The sequence below is a fragment of the Physeter macrocephalus genome, chromosome 20 (genome assembly GCF_002837175.3).
Source record: "Physeter macrocephalus isolate SW-GA chromosome 20, ASM283717v5, whole genome shotgun sequence".
In the NCBI taxonomy this organism is placed as follows: Eukaryota; Metazoa; Chordata; class Mammalia; order Artiodactyla; family Physeteridae; genus Physeter; species Physeter macrocephalus.
Window position 1 is genome coordinate 23856114 of NC_041233.1, and position 14772 is coordinate 23870885.

The 14772-nt window shown below is 39.2% G+C and overlaps 1 protein-coding gene across 4 annotated transcripts in view; it reads right to left on the bottom strand.

Moving 5' to 3' along the window:
• The window catches only part of ASCC1 (activating signal cointegrator 1 complex subunit 1), a 102285-nt gene that overhangs the window by 83156 nt on the left and 4357 nt on the right, over positions 1-14772 (bottom strand). For 2 of the 4 annotated variants that reach the window (XM_028480955.2, XM_007104466.4), the window contains 3 exons: positions 14450-14526; positions 11656-11753; positions 6626-6804 (listed from right to left, as the gene is read on the bottom strand). In XM_028480955.2, coding sequence (XP_028336756.1) covers positions 6626-6804; positions 11656-11753; positions 14450-14499 — 327 coding nt within the window. In that variant the 5' untranslated portion in view covers positions 14500-14526. The remainder of the gene's footprint in view (positions 1-6625; positions 6805-11655; positions 11754-14449; positions 14527-14772) is intronic. The other 2 variants (XM_007104464.4, XM_007104467.4) reach the window with 1 other exon arrangement.

The window sequence follows — 14772 nt, forward strand, 5'->3', positions numbered from 1 at the left end:
GAGGATCCCACATGCCGCGGAGCGGCTGGGCCCGTGAGCCATGGCCGCTGAGCCTGCGCGTCCGGAGCCTGTGCTCCGCAACGGGAGAGGCCACAACAGAGGGAGGCCCGCATACCACAAAAAAAAAAAAAAAAAATGTTATGCTGAGCAAAAGAAAGCCACACAAAACACCATATACTGGGGACTTCCCTGGTGGTCCAGTGGTTAAGACTGTGCTTTCAATGCAGGACGCACAGGTTCGATCCCTGGTTGGGGAACTAAGATCCTACATGCTGCACAGTGAGACCAAAGAATTAAAAAAAAGACTATATACTGCATAATTCCATTTATATGAAATTCTAACAAAGGGAAATCCAATAGTAACAGACAGCAGATAAGTGGTTGCCTGGAATCACTAGTAGGAGATGAGATGGCAGGAAGCGGAAGTGGCTGCAAAGAGGCAGTGTAAGGGAACATTTTGGGGTGATGGAAATGTTCTACATCTTGTTTTTGATGGTTGTTGCACTGCTCTATATGTCTGTCAAAATTCATCAAAGCATACTCTTAAAATGGGTGCATTATATTGTTTGTAAGTTGTAACTCAAAAAGGCAGATTTTTAAAATAAAATGGAAAAAACTATCAAAAATTTTTAAGTTTAGGGCTTCCCTGGTGGCGCAGCGGTTGAGAGTCCGCCTGCCAATGCAGGGGACACGGGTTCGTGCCCCGGTCAGGGAGGATCGCACATGCCGCGGAGTGGCTGGGCCCGTGAGCCATGGCCGCTGAGCCTGTGCGTCCGGAGCCCGTGCTCCGCAACGGGAGAGGCCACAACAGTGAGAGGCCCGCGTACCGCAAAAAAAAAAAAAAAAAAAGTTTAAGTTTACATTCCCTTAACCCATGTATTCCAGTTCTAAGAATTTATCCCAAAATGTACCCTAAAGAAACCATCAGCCAAGAACACAAAGATGCATTTACAAAAATGTTCTTTATAGCATTATTTAATAGAAATAATTTCTTTCAATGGTCCATCAATAGGGTATTAATTAAATAAGTTAGGGTACATTCATAGACTATGATACTTCATAGCAATTAGAAGCAGCAATTAGATTTACTTATACTGACCTGAAACATGTTAAATCGAAAAAGTAGGGAGGTTCCTAGTGGCTTAGTGGTTAGGATTCCAGGCTCTCACTGCTGGGGCCCGGGTTCAGTCCCTGGTCAGGGAACTGAGATGCCACAAGCTGCGTGGTGTGGCCAAAAAAAAAAAAAAAATCAAAAAGGTAGTTACAAAACAGTGTAACTTAATTTTAATAAATGTATATAATACATACATATGTAAATTCAAAAATCTATGAGCCAACTTGATACCAAGAGATGTCATCTTTTTCTTATAAAGAAGAGAATGGTCAGACCACTCCTATTTTAGAGATGAAGAAACTCTCATCAGAGATGTCAAATGAGTGTCAGAGACATCAAAACAAGACTGAGACACACACTCTTTCAGGAAACAACTGCTATCTCAATGAACAGGCATACATTCTTCAAAGTTACTACAAAGGAACTCTCCTAAGTTGGAAAAATAAAAGCAGAGTACCAGGGACTTCCCTGGTGGCGCAGTGGTTGAGAATCCGCCTGCCAGTGCACGGGACATGGGTTCGAGCCCTCGCCCGGGAAGATCCCACATGCCCTGGAGCAACTAAGCCCATGCGCCACAGCTACTGAGCCTGCACTCTACAGTCTGCTAACCACAACTACTGAGCCTGCGTGCCACAACTACTGAAGCCCACGTGCCTAGACCCCATGCTCCACAACAAGAGAAGCACCACAATGAGAAACCCATGCACTGCAACGAAGAGTAGCCCCCGCTCGCCGCAACTAGAGAAAGCCTGCGTACAGCAACAAAGACCCAATGCAGCCCAAAATAAATAATAAACAAATAAATAAATTTATATATTTTTTTTTAAAAAAAGCAGAGTACCAGTGGAAAATGCCTACATGGTTTTACAGTCATCTAACTGTTGTTCTAACATCGGAATGAAATTCAGTAAAAACTTTCTTCCATATAATAAGTAGATAATGGTCCCTTATTAACTCTTTTATGCTGTGCTTACTTCACTGCTGTTAGCAGGACTTGATTTAAAAGCAGGAAGGCATACCTTGAGAAAACCATAATTCAAAAAGAGTCATGTACCAAAATATTCATTGCAGCTCTATTTACAATAGCCAGGACATGGAAGCAACCTAAGTGTCCATCATCGGATGAATGGATAAAGAAGATGTGGCACATATATACAATGGAATATTACTCAGCCATAAAAAGAAATGAAACTGAGTTATTTGTAATGAGGTGGATAGACCTGGAGTCTGTCATACAGAGTGAAGTAAGTCAGAAGGAGAAAAACAAATACCGTATGCTAACACATATATATGGAATCTAAGAAAAAAAAAATGTCATGAAGAGATTAGTGGTAGGACGGGAATAAAACACAGACCTACTAGAGCATGGACTTGAGGACATGGGGAGGGGGAAGGGTAAGCTGTGACGAAGTGAGAGAGTGGCAGGGACATATATGCACTACCAAATGTAAATTAGATAGCTAGTGGGAAGCTGCCACATAGCACAGGGAGATCACCTCTGTGCTTTGTGACCATGAGAGGGGTGGGATAGGGAGGGTGGGAGGGAGGGAGATGCAAGAGGGAAGAGATATGGGAACATATGTATATGTATAACTGATTCACTTTGTTATAAAGCAGAAACTAACACACCATTGTAAAGCAATTATACTCTAATAAAGATGTTAAAAAATAAAAATAAAAAATAAAAGCAGGAAGAAGACAATGTCAGTATGGAGTCTCCCCGAAAGCAGGAAGGAAGAACTTCGGACTGATTAAGGCCAGCATGACATTCACAGTGGCCAATATCATTCAAGCTGAGTTAAAGTAATCATTCCAATATTTGTTCCCTGTCAGCCCTTGTCAGGATCCAAAAGAAAAGTGAGAAACTGTTCACACATATATACACACACACACAGAAAGAAAAAGGCTAATTTATTATGATCTGCTTGTCAAATATCAGGTATTTGTAATACTCCAAAAAATAAATAATCACTGAGCTTCAGTAAGTGGTATTTACAAGGCAAAACAACTCCAAAACTTACCAGCACCACCCCCACAAAATTTACCAGACCATACTGAAACTTCCACTTTTTTTTTAACACCTTTATTGGAGTATAATTGCTTTACATTGTTGTGTTAGTTGCTACTGTATAACAAAGTGAATCAGCTATATGTATACATATATCCTCATGTCCCCTCCCTCTTGAGTCTCCCTCCCACCCTCCCTAGCACACCCCTCTAGGTGTTCACAAAGCACCGAGCTGATCTCCCTGTGCTATGAGGCTGCTTCCCGCTAGCTATCTATTTTACATTTGGTAGTGTATATATGTCCATACCACTCTCACTTCGTCCCAGCTTACCCTTCCCCCACCCCATGTCCTCAAGTCCATTTTCTACATCTGTGTCTTTATAACTTCAGCGTTCTTGATCTTCTCCTACTCCACTCCCACTGAGAATGAAATCATCTTGCTATGAAATGTTAAGAGGAAAAAAGATACTGATGGTTTACTAATGACAATTAGTAATATTCTGATGGTCTACTAATCATATATATGTATGCATACACATATATATATAGAACTTGAGTATTGAACTTATAAATGTACCTTTGTTCAAGCACATAAATGCCAAAGAAGTCATCTAAAAATAGATTATACAATTCTATACTGTCCACTCACATTTGCCCAGTCTGAATCTTCTCAACATCATAGCCTCCTTCTTAAATAATTAAGTTGATCAACTGTCACCCTCTGTCCCATAAAAGTACTTGGATTCTAATACTTCTATATCTGCATACCTATATCTCACTATATTCTAACACCTAGGACCCAGCTTGAGCAATGTGGGCAGGACAGACAAGAGAAGGGAAAAAGAGAAGGAAGAAAAGATCTTGTAAAAATTTTCACCAAAAACATTTTCACTGACCTTGCCCATAGCTATCAAATATAGCGCTCACCTACTCTGAATACTCCAAGTAATACTAACAATTTTAACCTAACCAGCCATAAAAATATCAGGAGTAGCAGTCACCATTTATTAAATGCTTATTCTGTATCAAGCACCATGCTGAGTACTATATGTTATCTCATTTAATCCTTGCTGCAACTCTCCAAAGCAGGCTGTAAAAATTTGGAGAGGTTCACTTGCTCAAGTCTACACAGATTGAGGAACCCAGAATCAGATGTATGTCCATCTGTCTCAAGAACAACAACAACAACAAAAAACTAACCACACTTCTATTTTATTCCACATGCTTTTATTCCTCTCTTTATTACAAGATTAAGAAAACACAGCATGGGGCTTCCCTGGTGGTGCAGTGGTTAAAAATCTGCCTGCCAATGCAGGGAACACAGGTTCGAGCCCTGGCCCGGGAATATCCCACATGCCGCGGAGCAACTAAGCCTGTGTCCCACAACTACTGAGCCTGTGCTCTAGAGCCCGCGAGCCACAACTACTGAGCCTGCATGCCACAATTACTGAAGTCCGGGAGCCTAGAGCCCGTGCTCCACAACAAGAGAAGCCTGCGCACCGCAACGAAGAGTAGCTCCCGCTCGCAGCAACTAGAGAAAGCCCGCATGCAGCAATGAAGACCCAATGCAGCCAAAAATAAAAATAAATAAATAAATAAAAAGAAAGCACAGCATGGACATCCATATGCAAAAAAATGAACCCCGACCTAAACTTTACAACTTATACAAAAATTAACTAGGTCACAGATCTAAATATAAAAAAGCAAAACCATGAAAATTCTAAGGGAAAACATTTGTGACTTGGGGTTAGGCAAAAAGTTCTTATACATGACATCAAAAATTCAATCCATAAAAGAAAAATTAATAAATTGGACTTCATCAAAATTTAAAACTTTTGCTCTGTAAAAGTCACTGATAAGAGAATGAAGAGATAAGCTACAGCCTGGGAAAAATATTTGGAAATCACATATCCTTGAAAGTACTTGTATCTAGACAATATATAAAAGAACTCTCAAAACTCAACAGTAAGAAAACAGTTTTAAGTTGTGTAAAAGACAAGAATACCTCACCAAAGCAGATATAAGAATGGCAAAAAGGCACATTAAAAAAGATGTTCAGGGCTTCACTGGTGGTGCAGTGGTTGAGAATCCGCCTGCAGATGCAGGGGACATGGGTTCGTGCCCCGGTCCGGGAAGATCCCACATGCCGCGGAGTGGCTGGGCCCGTGAGCCATGGCCACTGAGCCTGCGCTCTGCAACGGGAGAGGCCACAACAGTGAGAGGCCCGCATACCGAAAAAAAAAAAAAAAAGATGTTGAACATTATTAGCCATTAGAGAAATGCAAATTAAAACCACAATACGAGGGACTTCCCTGGTGGCACAGTGGTTAAGAATCCGCCTGCCAATGCAAGGGACACGGGTTTGATCCCTGGTCCGAGAAGATCCCACATGCCACGGAGCAACTAAGCCCGTGCACCACAACTACCGAGCCTGCGCTCTAGAGCCCACAAGCCTCAACTACTGAGCCCAAGTGCTGCAACTACGGAAGCTCGCACGCCTAGAGCCTGTGCTCTGCAACAAGAGAAGCCACCACAATGAGAAGCCTGCACATTGCAACAAAGAGTAGCCCCCGCTCGCCACAACTAGAGAAGCCTGCACACAGCAACGAAGACCCAGCGCAGCCAAAAAAAAAAAAAAAAAAACCACAATAACATATCACTACACACTTATTAGAATGGGTAAAATGAAAGTGCCAACAACACTAAACGCTGGCAAGGATGCAGAACAATTGGAATTCTCTTATGCTGTTGATGGGAATGCATAGTACAGGCACTCTGAGAAACAGTTTGGTAGTTTCTTATGAAGTTAAACATATACCTACCATATATCCCAGCAATCCCACTCCTGGATATTTACTTTAAAGAAATGAAAACTATGTTCACATAAAAACCTGTACACAGATGCTTATAGTAGTTCTATTCATAACTGCCAAAAACTGGAAACAAATTAATGAGAGGGGACAAATTAGTGAAACATACCACAACTTGGATGAATCTTAAAGCCAAAACCAAACTCAAAAGGTTACATACTGTATGATTCCACATATATGACATTCTCAGGAAGACAACACTATAGTAACCAAGAAGAGATCAGTGATTGCCAAAGTATGGGGTGAGGAAGAGGTGACTGTAAGAGACAACATGAGGAAGTTTTTGGGGGGAGTAGAGCTGTTCTGTATCCTGATTGTGGTAGGTGGCTACAGAAATCTATACACGTGTTAAAGTGCATAAAAATACACCCACAAAGTGCAGAATAGTGTGGATATTTAGGATGATCCTTTTGTGTCTTCAACATCCTTTAAAGGATATTTCTGTAACATAGAAACTTATGTGCTGATATGTCTATATATTTTTTGCAGTTCAGAATTAAACCATTAGAAATGGTTCCCTTTTTCAGTGGGAGAAGAGACTTGTATCTTTCTACTGTTTGAATTATGAGTCATTTTTGTACTCTTCTTTATATTTTTTCTTTAACTTTTTGTTTTGTTCTGTTTGCTGCTTACCATGGAGCACTTCTCCAGTACTTCCTCCTGGAACTTCAGAAATCGCTCCTGAACCTCAGCTTCATTGAGGAAAAAGGCAAGGAAGTGAGTGAAGGGCTGCTTTCTTCTAAATGTGAGCAAAAGAACATCAATCCGAGTTCGGGCTGAAATTACACCACTTCGATGCTGGCCAGTGATTACTGTAAGCAAAAAAAAAAAGGAAAAGATTAAAACGCTCAAGGACCATCAAATAGTTGTAAAATAGGTGACCTCTTGAAACTGTCATCTCTGGGGAATAAAATTGTCATGAATGTGTACATAATTCTGAACAGGGGATAGTACCAAGGGTAAGAAAGCTGTTAATGAATTCAGTCTAAGCAGAATGAGGTTTAAAAACAGAATAACCTTAAGACCATCTGATGAAGTAGAGAAATGAGTTCAAAAGCTACAAGCAATCCCTCACACCTTGCTGGTATGAATATAAAATGGTACAGCTGCTATGGAAAAGTTTGGCAGTTCTTTGAAAAGGTACATAGAAAAATACCATGTGACCCAGGAATTCACTCCTAGATAGAAACTCAAAGGAAGTAAAAATAGGTTTTCAAAGAAAAAACCTGTACAGGGACTTCCCTGGTGGCACAGCAGTTAAGAATCCGTCTGCCAATGCAGGGGACATGGGTTCGAGCCCTGGTTCGGGAAGATCCCACATGCCACAGAGCAACTAAGCCTGTGCGTCACAACTACTAAGCCTGTACTCTAGAGCCCTTGAACCACAACTACTGAGCCTGCGTGCTGCAACTACTGAAGCCCGTGAGCCTAGAGACCATGCTCTGCAACAAGAGAAGCCACTGCAATGAGAAGCCTGCACACCTCAATGAAGAGTAGCCCCCGCTCGCTGCAGCTAGAGAAAGCCCGTGCACAGCAGTGAAGACACAATGCAACCAAAAATAAATTAATTAATTAATTTTAAAAACCTGTACAAATGTTCATAGCAGCTCTGTTCACAAGAGCCAAAAGGTGGAAAAACAGAAATGTCCATTAACCAATAAACGAATAAATAAAATGTGGTATTTCCATACACTGAAATACTACTCAGCCAAAAAAAAGGAGTGAAGTATTGATACATGCAAAAACATGGATCAATCCTGAAAACATTATGCTAAGTTAAAGATGCCAGACACAAAGGCCACGTATTGTATGTTTCCACGTATAGTAAATACCTAAACAGGCAAATTCAGAGAGTCAGAAAGCAGATTAGTGGTAGCCAAGAGCTGGGGAGTAGTGGGGAATGGGGAGTGATTGCTTAATGGGTATGGGGTTTCCTTTTTGGGTGATAAAATGTTCTGGAACTAGACAGTGGTGAAGGTTGCACAACACTGTAAATATACTAAATGCCACTGAATTCAACACTTTAAAGTGGTCTAAATGGTAAATTTTACGTTGTGTATATTCTACCATTTAAAAAAAGAACACTATATCACACAGAAATTCAAATAACAATAAAAAATTAAGAACAAAAAGAGTGGAGCTTTCTGTCATGTAAATTTTACCTCAATTTTTAAAAATACTGTGGCAGAATTTTTAGTGATTCACTATAGTAAAAGAGCAGAAGAGAGTCTACTACAGTATATACAATCCTACCCTAACTGTATGAAAATATAAGGTTAAAGTAAAAGTTTTATCTATATCTGTATTGTATGTATGAATATCAAATTTCCATGCCTTGGTATAATTTGGTCTTCTTTGGTCTGGGCTGTCTTTACACATATGTAAACAAAAATAGGGGGAAAAGCCACAAAGCCTTAACACCACTGTCTGCAAAGAAAAAAAATCATTTAGGGATTACACAACCTCTGTTTAAGCAGAGATTAAACTTCTAGGTTCCAGAACTGGCAATGCTTGGTCCAAAACAGAAACTAAGGAAAGGTGCAGAAGATAGGAACAATGAACAAAACTGGCATTTTAACAGACTATTTATTTAAGAGGAAAGGACAGACTTCTGAATATAAAATATTGAAGTATTAACTCTAATAATAGCAAAATGTGCTATGTACTTTCAAGACCACAAAGCTTGTTCCTTCCAAGCAACTGCAGAAGTTAGGACAAACAAATGGAATTACTTCTTTAATACTTCCCATTAAAGCATTTGAAACTTTCTAAAGAACAACCTATCTATTTCTTAATAAGAATGAAATTATCATACTCATTTTGTTGTAGAGAAACAAGATGGAAATTTCTAAGAAAAGAAGTAAATTATGAATGAATTAATTAACAGAAAGCCTAAAAACTGTTTGCCTAAGTAAAAAATTGACATAAGTAATAACCAAAAAATGTAAGAAGCTGAGATATGGTATTTTCTAATGACATTATTTATATTTTCAAATAGGATACTTTGAGAATCCAAAAGACTCAGATGCCCAGTGAAGGGAAGTAGCCTAGCAGGCATTCAAATAATGTACTATAGAAATACTGACAAAGGAGGATTCAACGGTAAACTGGGACAAAATTAAAGGAAAGTAGAAATTATAATTATTTCTGCAAGAGACAAAATATGGTGAGAAAATAAAAGGAAAAGGGATGGAGGGGATGGAAGCTTAAAATTCATGTTTATGTTTTATTTCTGTAAAAATTTAGTACAATAATAAATCTATTATTTTCCATTAAGAAGGTGGTTCAGTAGAGAATAAGACTAATAAGATATTTTCATTTTTTTAACACAGAAAACTGAAAAGGGCACTTCAAAGGTGCTCAGGCTGATTTCCAGAAAAAGATTCAAAGTTGAGCAAACAATTACTAAAAAGCAAATATGATGAGGTTAGAAATATTCTAAAATATTAGGATATTATATCTGAGAGGACCAGAATTTACATGGCATGGGTCTAAAGACTACAATAAGGGATACAGAGGAAGAAAACAATTAAAGGCATTGATGTGAAACTTTAAAAAAACCATTGCCTAACTACAATGACAACAACATTTTAAAAGCATCTTCTTACATCCCATTGCCTGAGACTTCAAAACAGACTAGACCAGATCCTTATCTAGAGGACAAATTAAAACCTACTAGATCATTTTTTCTCTAGTTTCTCTAATTTAGGAGAGGCAAAAGAAAATAACTAATTACAGCATATACCACACCAATGCACCTGCAGTCGTGATTTCACATCACAACCCAATTGACTGTAAGCAATAAATTTGATTTTTCTATATACCTTACTTCCCTACAAGACCAATAAGCCAGTTTATCCTCTTGCTTTTCAGTTAAATTAGTTCCACTAAATTCTTACTTTTAATGATTAGACACACTTATTTTTCACACTTAAATATTTGTGCTTTCTAAGTCAAAATGGAATCTTAACAACCTGTCTAACCTTTTTCTGGGTAAGTTTTGGAATGACTCCAGTATCTTAAAATGGCTAAGGTCTCTACGTTTATAGCATGTTATAATTTTTACCAAAATAAAAATTATTATCCATCTGTTGCTATATGCATAGAAAAAATGGGGAACAGATTCAACTAGTAACAGCAATTATGGCTGAGGTTCATAACACAAGAGATTTCCCTTTATACGTTATATATAATTTCTACAAGTTTTTTTGTTTGTTTGTTTTTTGTTTTTTTGCGGTACGCGGGCCTCTCACTGTTGCGGCCTCTCCCGTTGCGGAGCACAGGCTCCGGACGCGCAGGCTCAGCGGCCGTGGCTCATGGGCCCAGCCGCTCCGCGGCATGTGGGATCTTCCCGGACCGGGGCACGAACCCATGTCCCCTGCATCGGCAGGTGGACTCTCAACCACTGCGCCACCAGGAAAGCCCCTTCTACAAGTTTTTGTTTTTGAAAGCATGTATTAATTTTTAAATCAGGAAATAAAAAGAAATAAGCTTTAATGCAATTAATAAAATTACTTCAATATTTGTAACTTGAACTTTAACACTTAAGGAAAGACCCAAGTTTTTTTAACTGTAATTCTAAATATTTATTTCAGTGAGAGTCCTTCAAAAATGTCATTAAAGTCCTAAAGCTAAAGTTTGCTGAAGTTACCAAGGAGCTGGGGAAAATTGTAGCACTTCATTGTCCAAAACAGGAGCCCACACGTAGCTAGTTAAATTAAAAGTTAAATGAATTAGAATGAAGTAGTATTTAAAATTCAGTTCCTCAGTCACACTAGCCACATTTCAAGTAATCACAGTCCCGTGGGGCTAGTGACTCCTGCACTGGACAGTGCAGATACACAACATTTTCACAATCACAGAAAGTTCTCCTGGACAGCACTGCTCTAAAGTCAACTGCTACTTATCTGCCACAGTGATTACTCTTACACAGCACAAAATGAAAACAGTACTTATTATTTTTTTCTCCTAAAACTTAATACAACCTATGAGTGATTATGGAAAACGGATTATTGGAGGCTGCTGCACTTATTCAACATTGAAGAAGTCCTACTGCTTTAGGATGAGTTTTTTAAAATTCTGTCCCCCCAGTGCCTCTCACTCAAAGCCACTTTACAACACAAGCCTATGCCCTTGGTTCACATTGTTGCTTTAGTACAGACACTTTCTGACCTGATTTCTATTGCTAAACTACTTTTCCTCACCTGACCAGTTATTTGAATCAGGCTGTTGTTTTAATTACTACTCTTACAATTTCCTTCCTAGTCTACAAAGCAAGAAAAAAACAAGAGAACCATATGGAAAGGTCTGAACTTTATTTCAAATTTGTTGATCTCACTGGTTTTCTCTAATTCTAACTTGAAATAATTCACAACTTCATTTCAAGCTACTGAAGCATGAAAGAAATCTCCTCGTCCACAACAAAATCTGGAAGCTTTATTCCATCAGTGCGCGGTGAAGTATAAAATTAAGGCCCAGGTACTCAATCAAGATAAGGTTGTATGACTACATCTTTCTTCATCTGGGAGACTGACACTGATATAAAAAGGCCAATAGCTACAGAACCACATAAAGAATATAGTCACCAAACACCTCAGTTGGGTCACATTATTCCATACACACACACAAGTGATTCCAAATATAACATATATATTGGGTCTCACCAATTTCTCCTTCTTGTCCAGGCTTAGGAATGCTTATGGAAGTTTTGGTCTCCACTTCTAGTTTCTTCCTAGTGTCGCCCCTCTTTCCAACTATATGCCTATAATATAAAGAAAATTAATTAACATAAATCAAAATGTACAAGAATAAAGAACTCCATCATGTTTAAATCATACGTGGCCAGAGACACTCCCTCATAGAAAAGTGCTTCAGTAAAAACTCAGTATCTGTAGGGGAAATTACAAATCATACAGCTTTATAGAACATACTGCATTACACTCATTGGCAAAATGATATCCTACAGCCAATTCAACCACATAGAAAGAATAACTATGCTCAATGCCTGCTTGCTTCTCAAAACTATATTCAGGGACTTCCCTGGTGGCGCAGTGGTTAAGAATCCACCTGCCAATGCAGGGGACATGGGTTTGAGCCCTGGTCCAGGAAGATCCCACATGCCGCGGAGCAACTAAGTCCGTGCACCACAACTACTAAGCCCGCGAGCCACAACTACTGAAGCCCATGTGCCTAGAGCCCATGCTCCACAACAAGAGAAGCCACCACAACGAAAAGTAGCCCCCGCTCGCCACAACTAGAGAAAGGCCGCGCGCATCAACGAAGACCTACCGCAGCCAAAAATAAATAAATAAAACAAAAAAAACTATATTCAAAATCTGGGTCTGCAGTTCAGTGAAAGGAAAGCTGGCACAGTCTCACAGGGCACTTGAATGGGTCTACAGTTTGAAGGGGGAAAACCTTGTTCTCTTAGAGAGCAAATTAACTACATTATGAGTTCATCCTAAGGGAATTATCCTTGATTAATTAAACAAAGGTAAAGAGCTTAGCAAAGAGCAGGGTTCACCAGTCAGGACAGATTCAAGCACAGAGAGTAAAGAGGTAATCCTCAGGTTGAATTCAAACACATAGCCATGTTTTGTTTGGGAGATTTCACCTAAAAATTGGGAAATTTTACCTAAAAATATAGATTTCTAGTTCTTTTGAAAAATTGGGAGATCTGACTACTCATGGCAAAAATAGGCTGGAACGTGAGCTTGTTCCTAAAAACGGAACATGAGCTCACCACAAACCCTGTCCCTCCCTACTGTCTTTCATTGACTGCTCCTCAATCATCTGCTGGCTCATTTGCATTACTTGCCTGGGCCTCCTAGCATAAATAATTTTGACAATCCAAGGTTATCTTCTGAAACCCATAGTAATTAGATGTGTTAAAGCAAATGAGACTACCGGATCCCAGGAGAAAAGTTTCAGAGTCTATAAAGCACTAAGAGACCATCACAAGACCATAAAGTTAAGAGATAAAACTTCTTCATGAACAGTATTTCAGCTTCTATGATTTCAATTACAGTATCCAAGAGCACGGGTGACTATGTCTAAAACTCTGCATTTGTTTTTTACATGGGGATAACCAAGCCCGGTTACTTCCATTAAGATCTACTGTAGTAAGCCAGTTTTTTATAAAACAAGATGTTTGGAAGAGGACGAGAACTCCACAATTTCCATGTGGTTTTTCTCTGTGTTGGGCTAGGGATCGTGCAGCACCAACTCCATCAGGCCTTTGTCTTTCCAGGCCTTATCAACAAGGGGAGCTTTCAACCAGACTGTTTGTTAGCACATGGCTAGTTGACAAACTTAACCATAAAGTAGTTGGCTCGAAGTGTTATTAATAGTCCAGGCACCTTAGGAAAGTGGTTGAGGTTAAAGACGCTTTAGAATCAAACCTTGGGCAAGTCATTTAACCACTCTAAGCCTACTTCCTCACTTATAAAAATGGAGTGAATAATACTTAAGTAACAAAAGGTTGCTTTAAGGATTAAATGTGATCATATATAAAAGGGCTTCCTAGTGACTGACACATAGCTCAGTACAGCCCATGCCATCCTCATTAAGCCCATGATGGCATCCTTCCAATTAAGAGTACCAGACCCAAAAGAGGTTTACATGGAAAGTCTAAAACACTCACTACAATAAAACAGATATGCAGTGAAAGGGTGACTCCTTTACTGAATATGTAAGTGGAAATTCTTGCCAGATCAAGTGGTTCTCAATCTTGGCTACACACTGGAATCACCTGGGGGGCTACAAAAACTAATGATGCCTGGGTTCAGCTCCCAGAGATTTGGACTCAACTGGTCTGGGGTGCACCTAGGTATCAGGAATTTTTAAAGCTCCCCAGGAGCTTTAAATGTGCACCTGAGGTTGAGAACCACAGTATTAGATCCAGTCCGTGGACACGTGTATCACCATTAGGCTTTGATTATAAATTAGTCTGGTCAAGTAATCTCTTCCTTGATCCAAATAACCTTACATAATGATTCATAAGAAAGAAATCTTCCTTGTATGACAATTATTTCTCAATAAGACAGGAAGGGAGGGAGGGAGGAAGGAGTCTTCCTAGAAAATAATGTCTATTAATTAGGATTTAGCAGAACCAATACCTAATCTAAATTGCAAGTCATGTGGAACAAAATGAGTACTTAGAATATATAGAATTCAAAAGGTCATCAAGTTAGAATCAGATATTTAAGAAATCTTTACACACCTTAGCAGTAGCAAATATATACATTAAGGAAGACATGTTGCATTGATTTTATCAGGAACCTGAGCCACAACTTTCTAAAATCATGTTTCTTAGAAGAAAATATCTCCGGAACCTGAGAGGAAAGTGAGCTGTCAGGATTAACATTTGGTTTCACATTCAGCCACATTCCATAAGAATTTCATCCTTAATAGGTGTTTCAGGAGATTCTCAAGGTTGACAAAAATGAAACTACTTGCCTCTTGGAGCTTAAAGGTATATGATTCCATATTTGTAGGTCTCCTCTCATACAGGATCAAGGACAGACTTTATTCATCTGGTACAACACAGAAAAAAAATCTATGACTTCCCAGACCAGCCTATCTCCAGAGGCAGAAGCCCAAAAGAAGCCAGTCAGCCACATAAGCTAACCGTATCAGTGGTTAATAAGAGACAGAATATGGTCCATAACGCAAGCAAGCAAGCACAGACTGAAGTGACAGCAAAGCTTCCAAGCAATTTACATATAACGATAACTCTGGAAAAAGCATATCAGTATTTGACAAACATTGGAGAATAACAG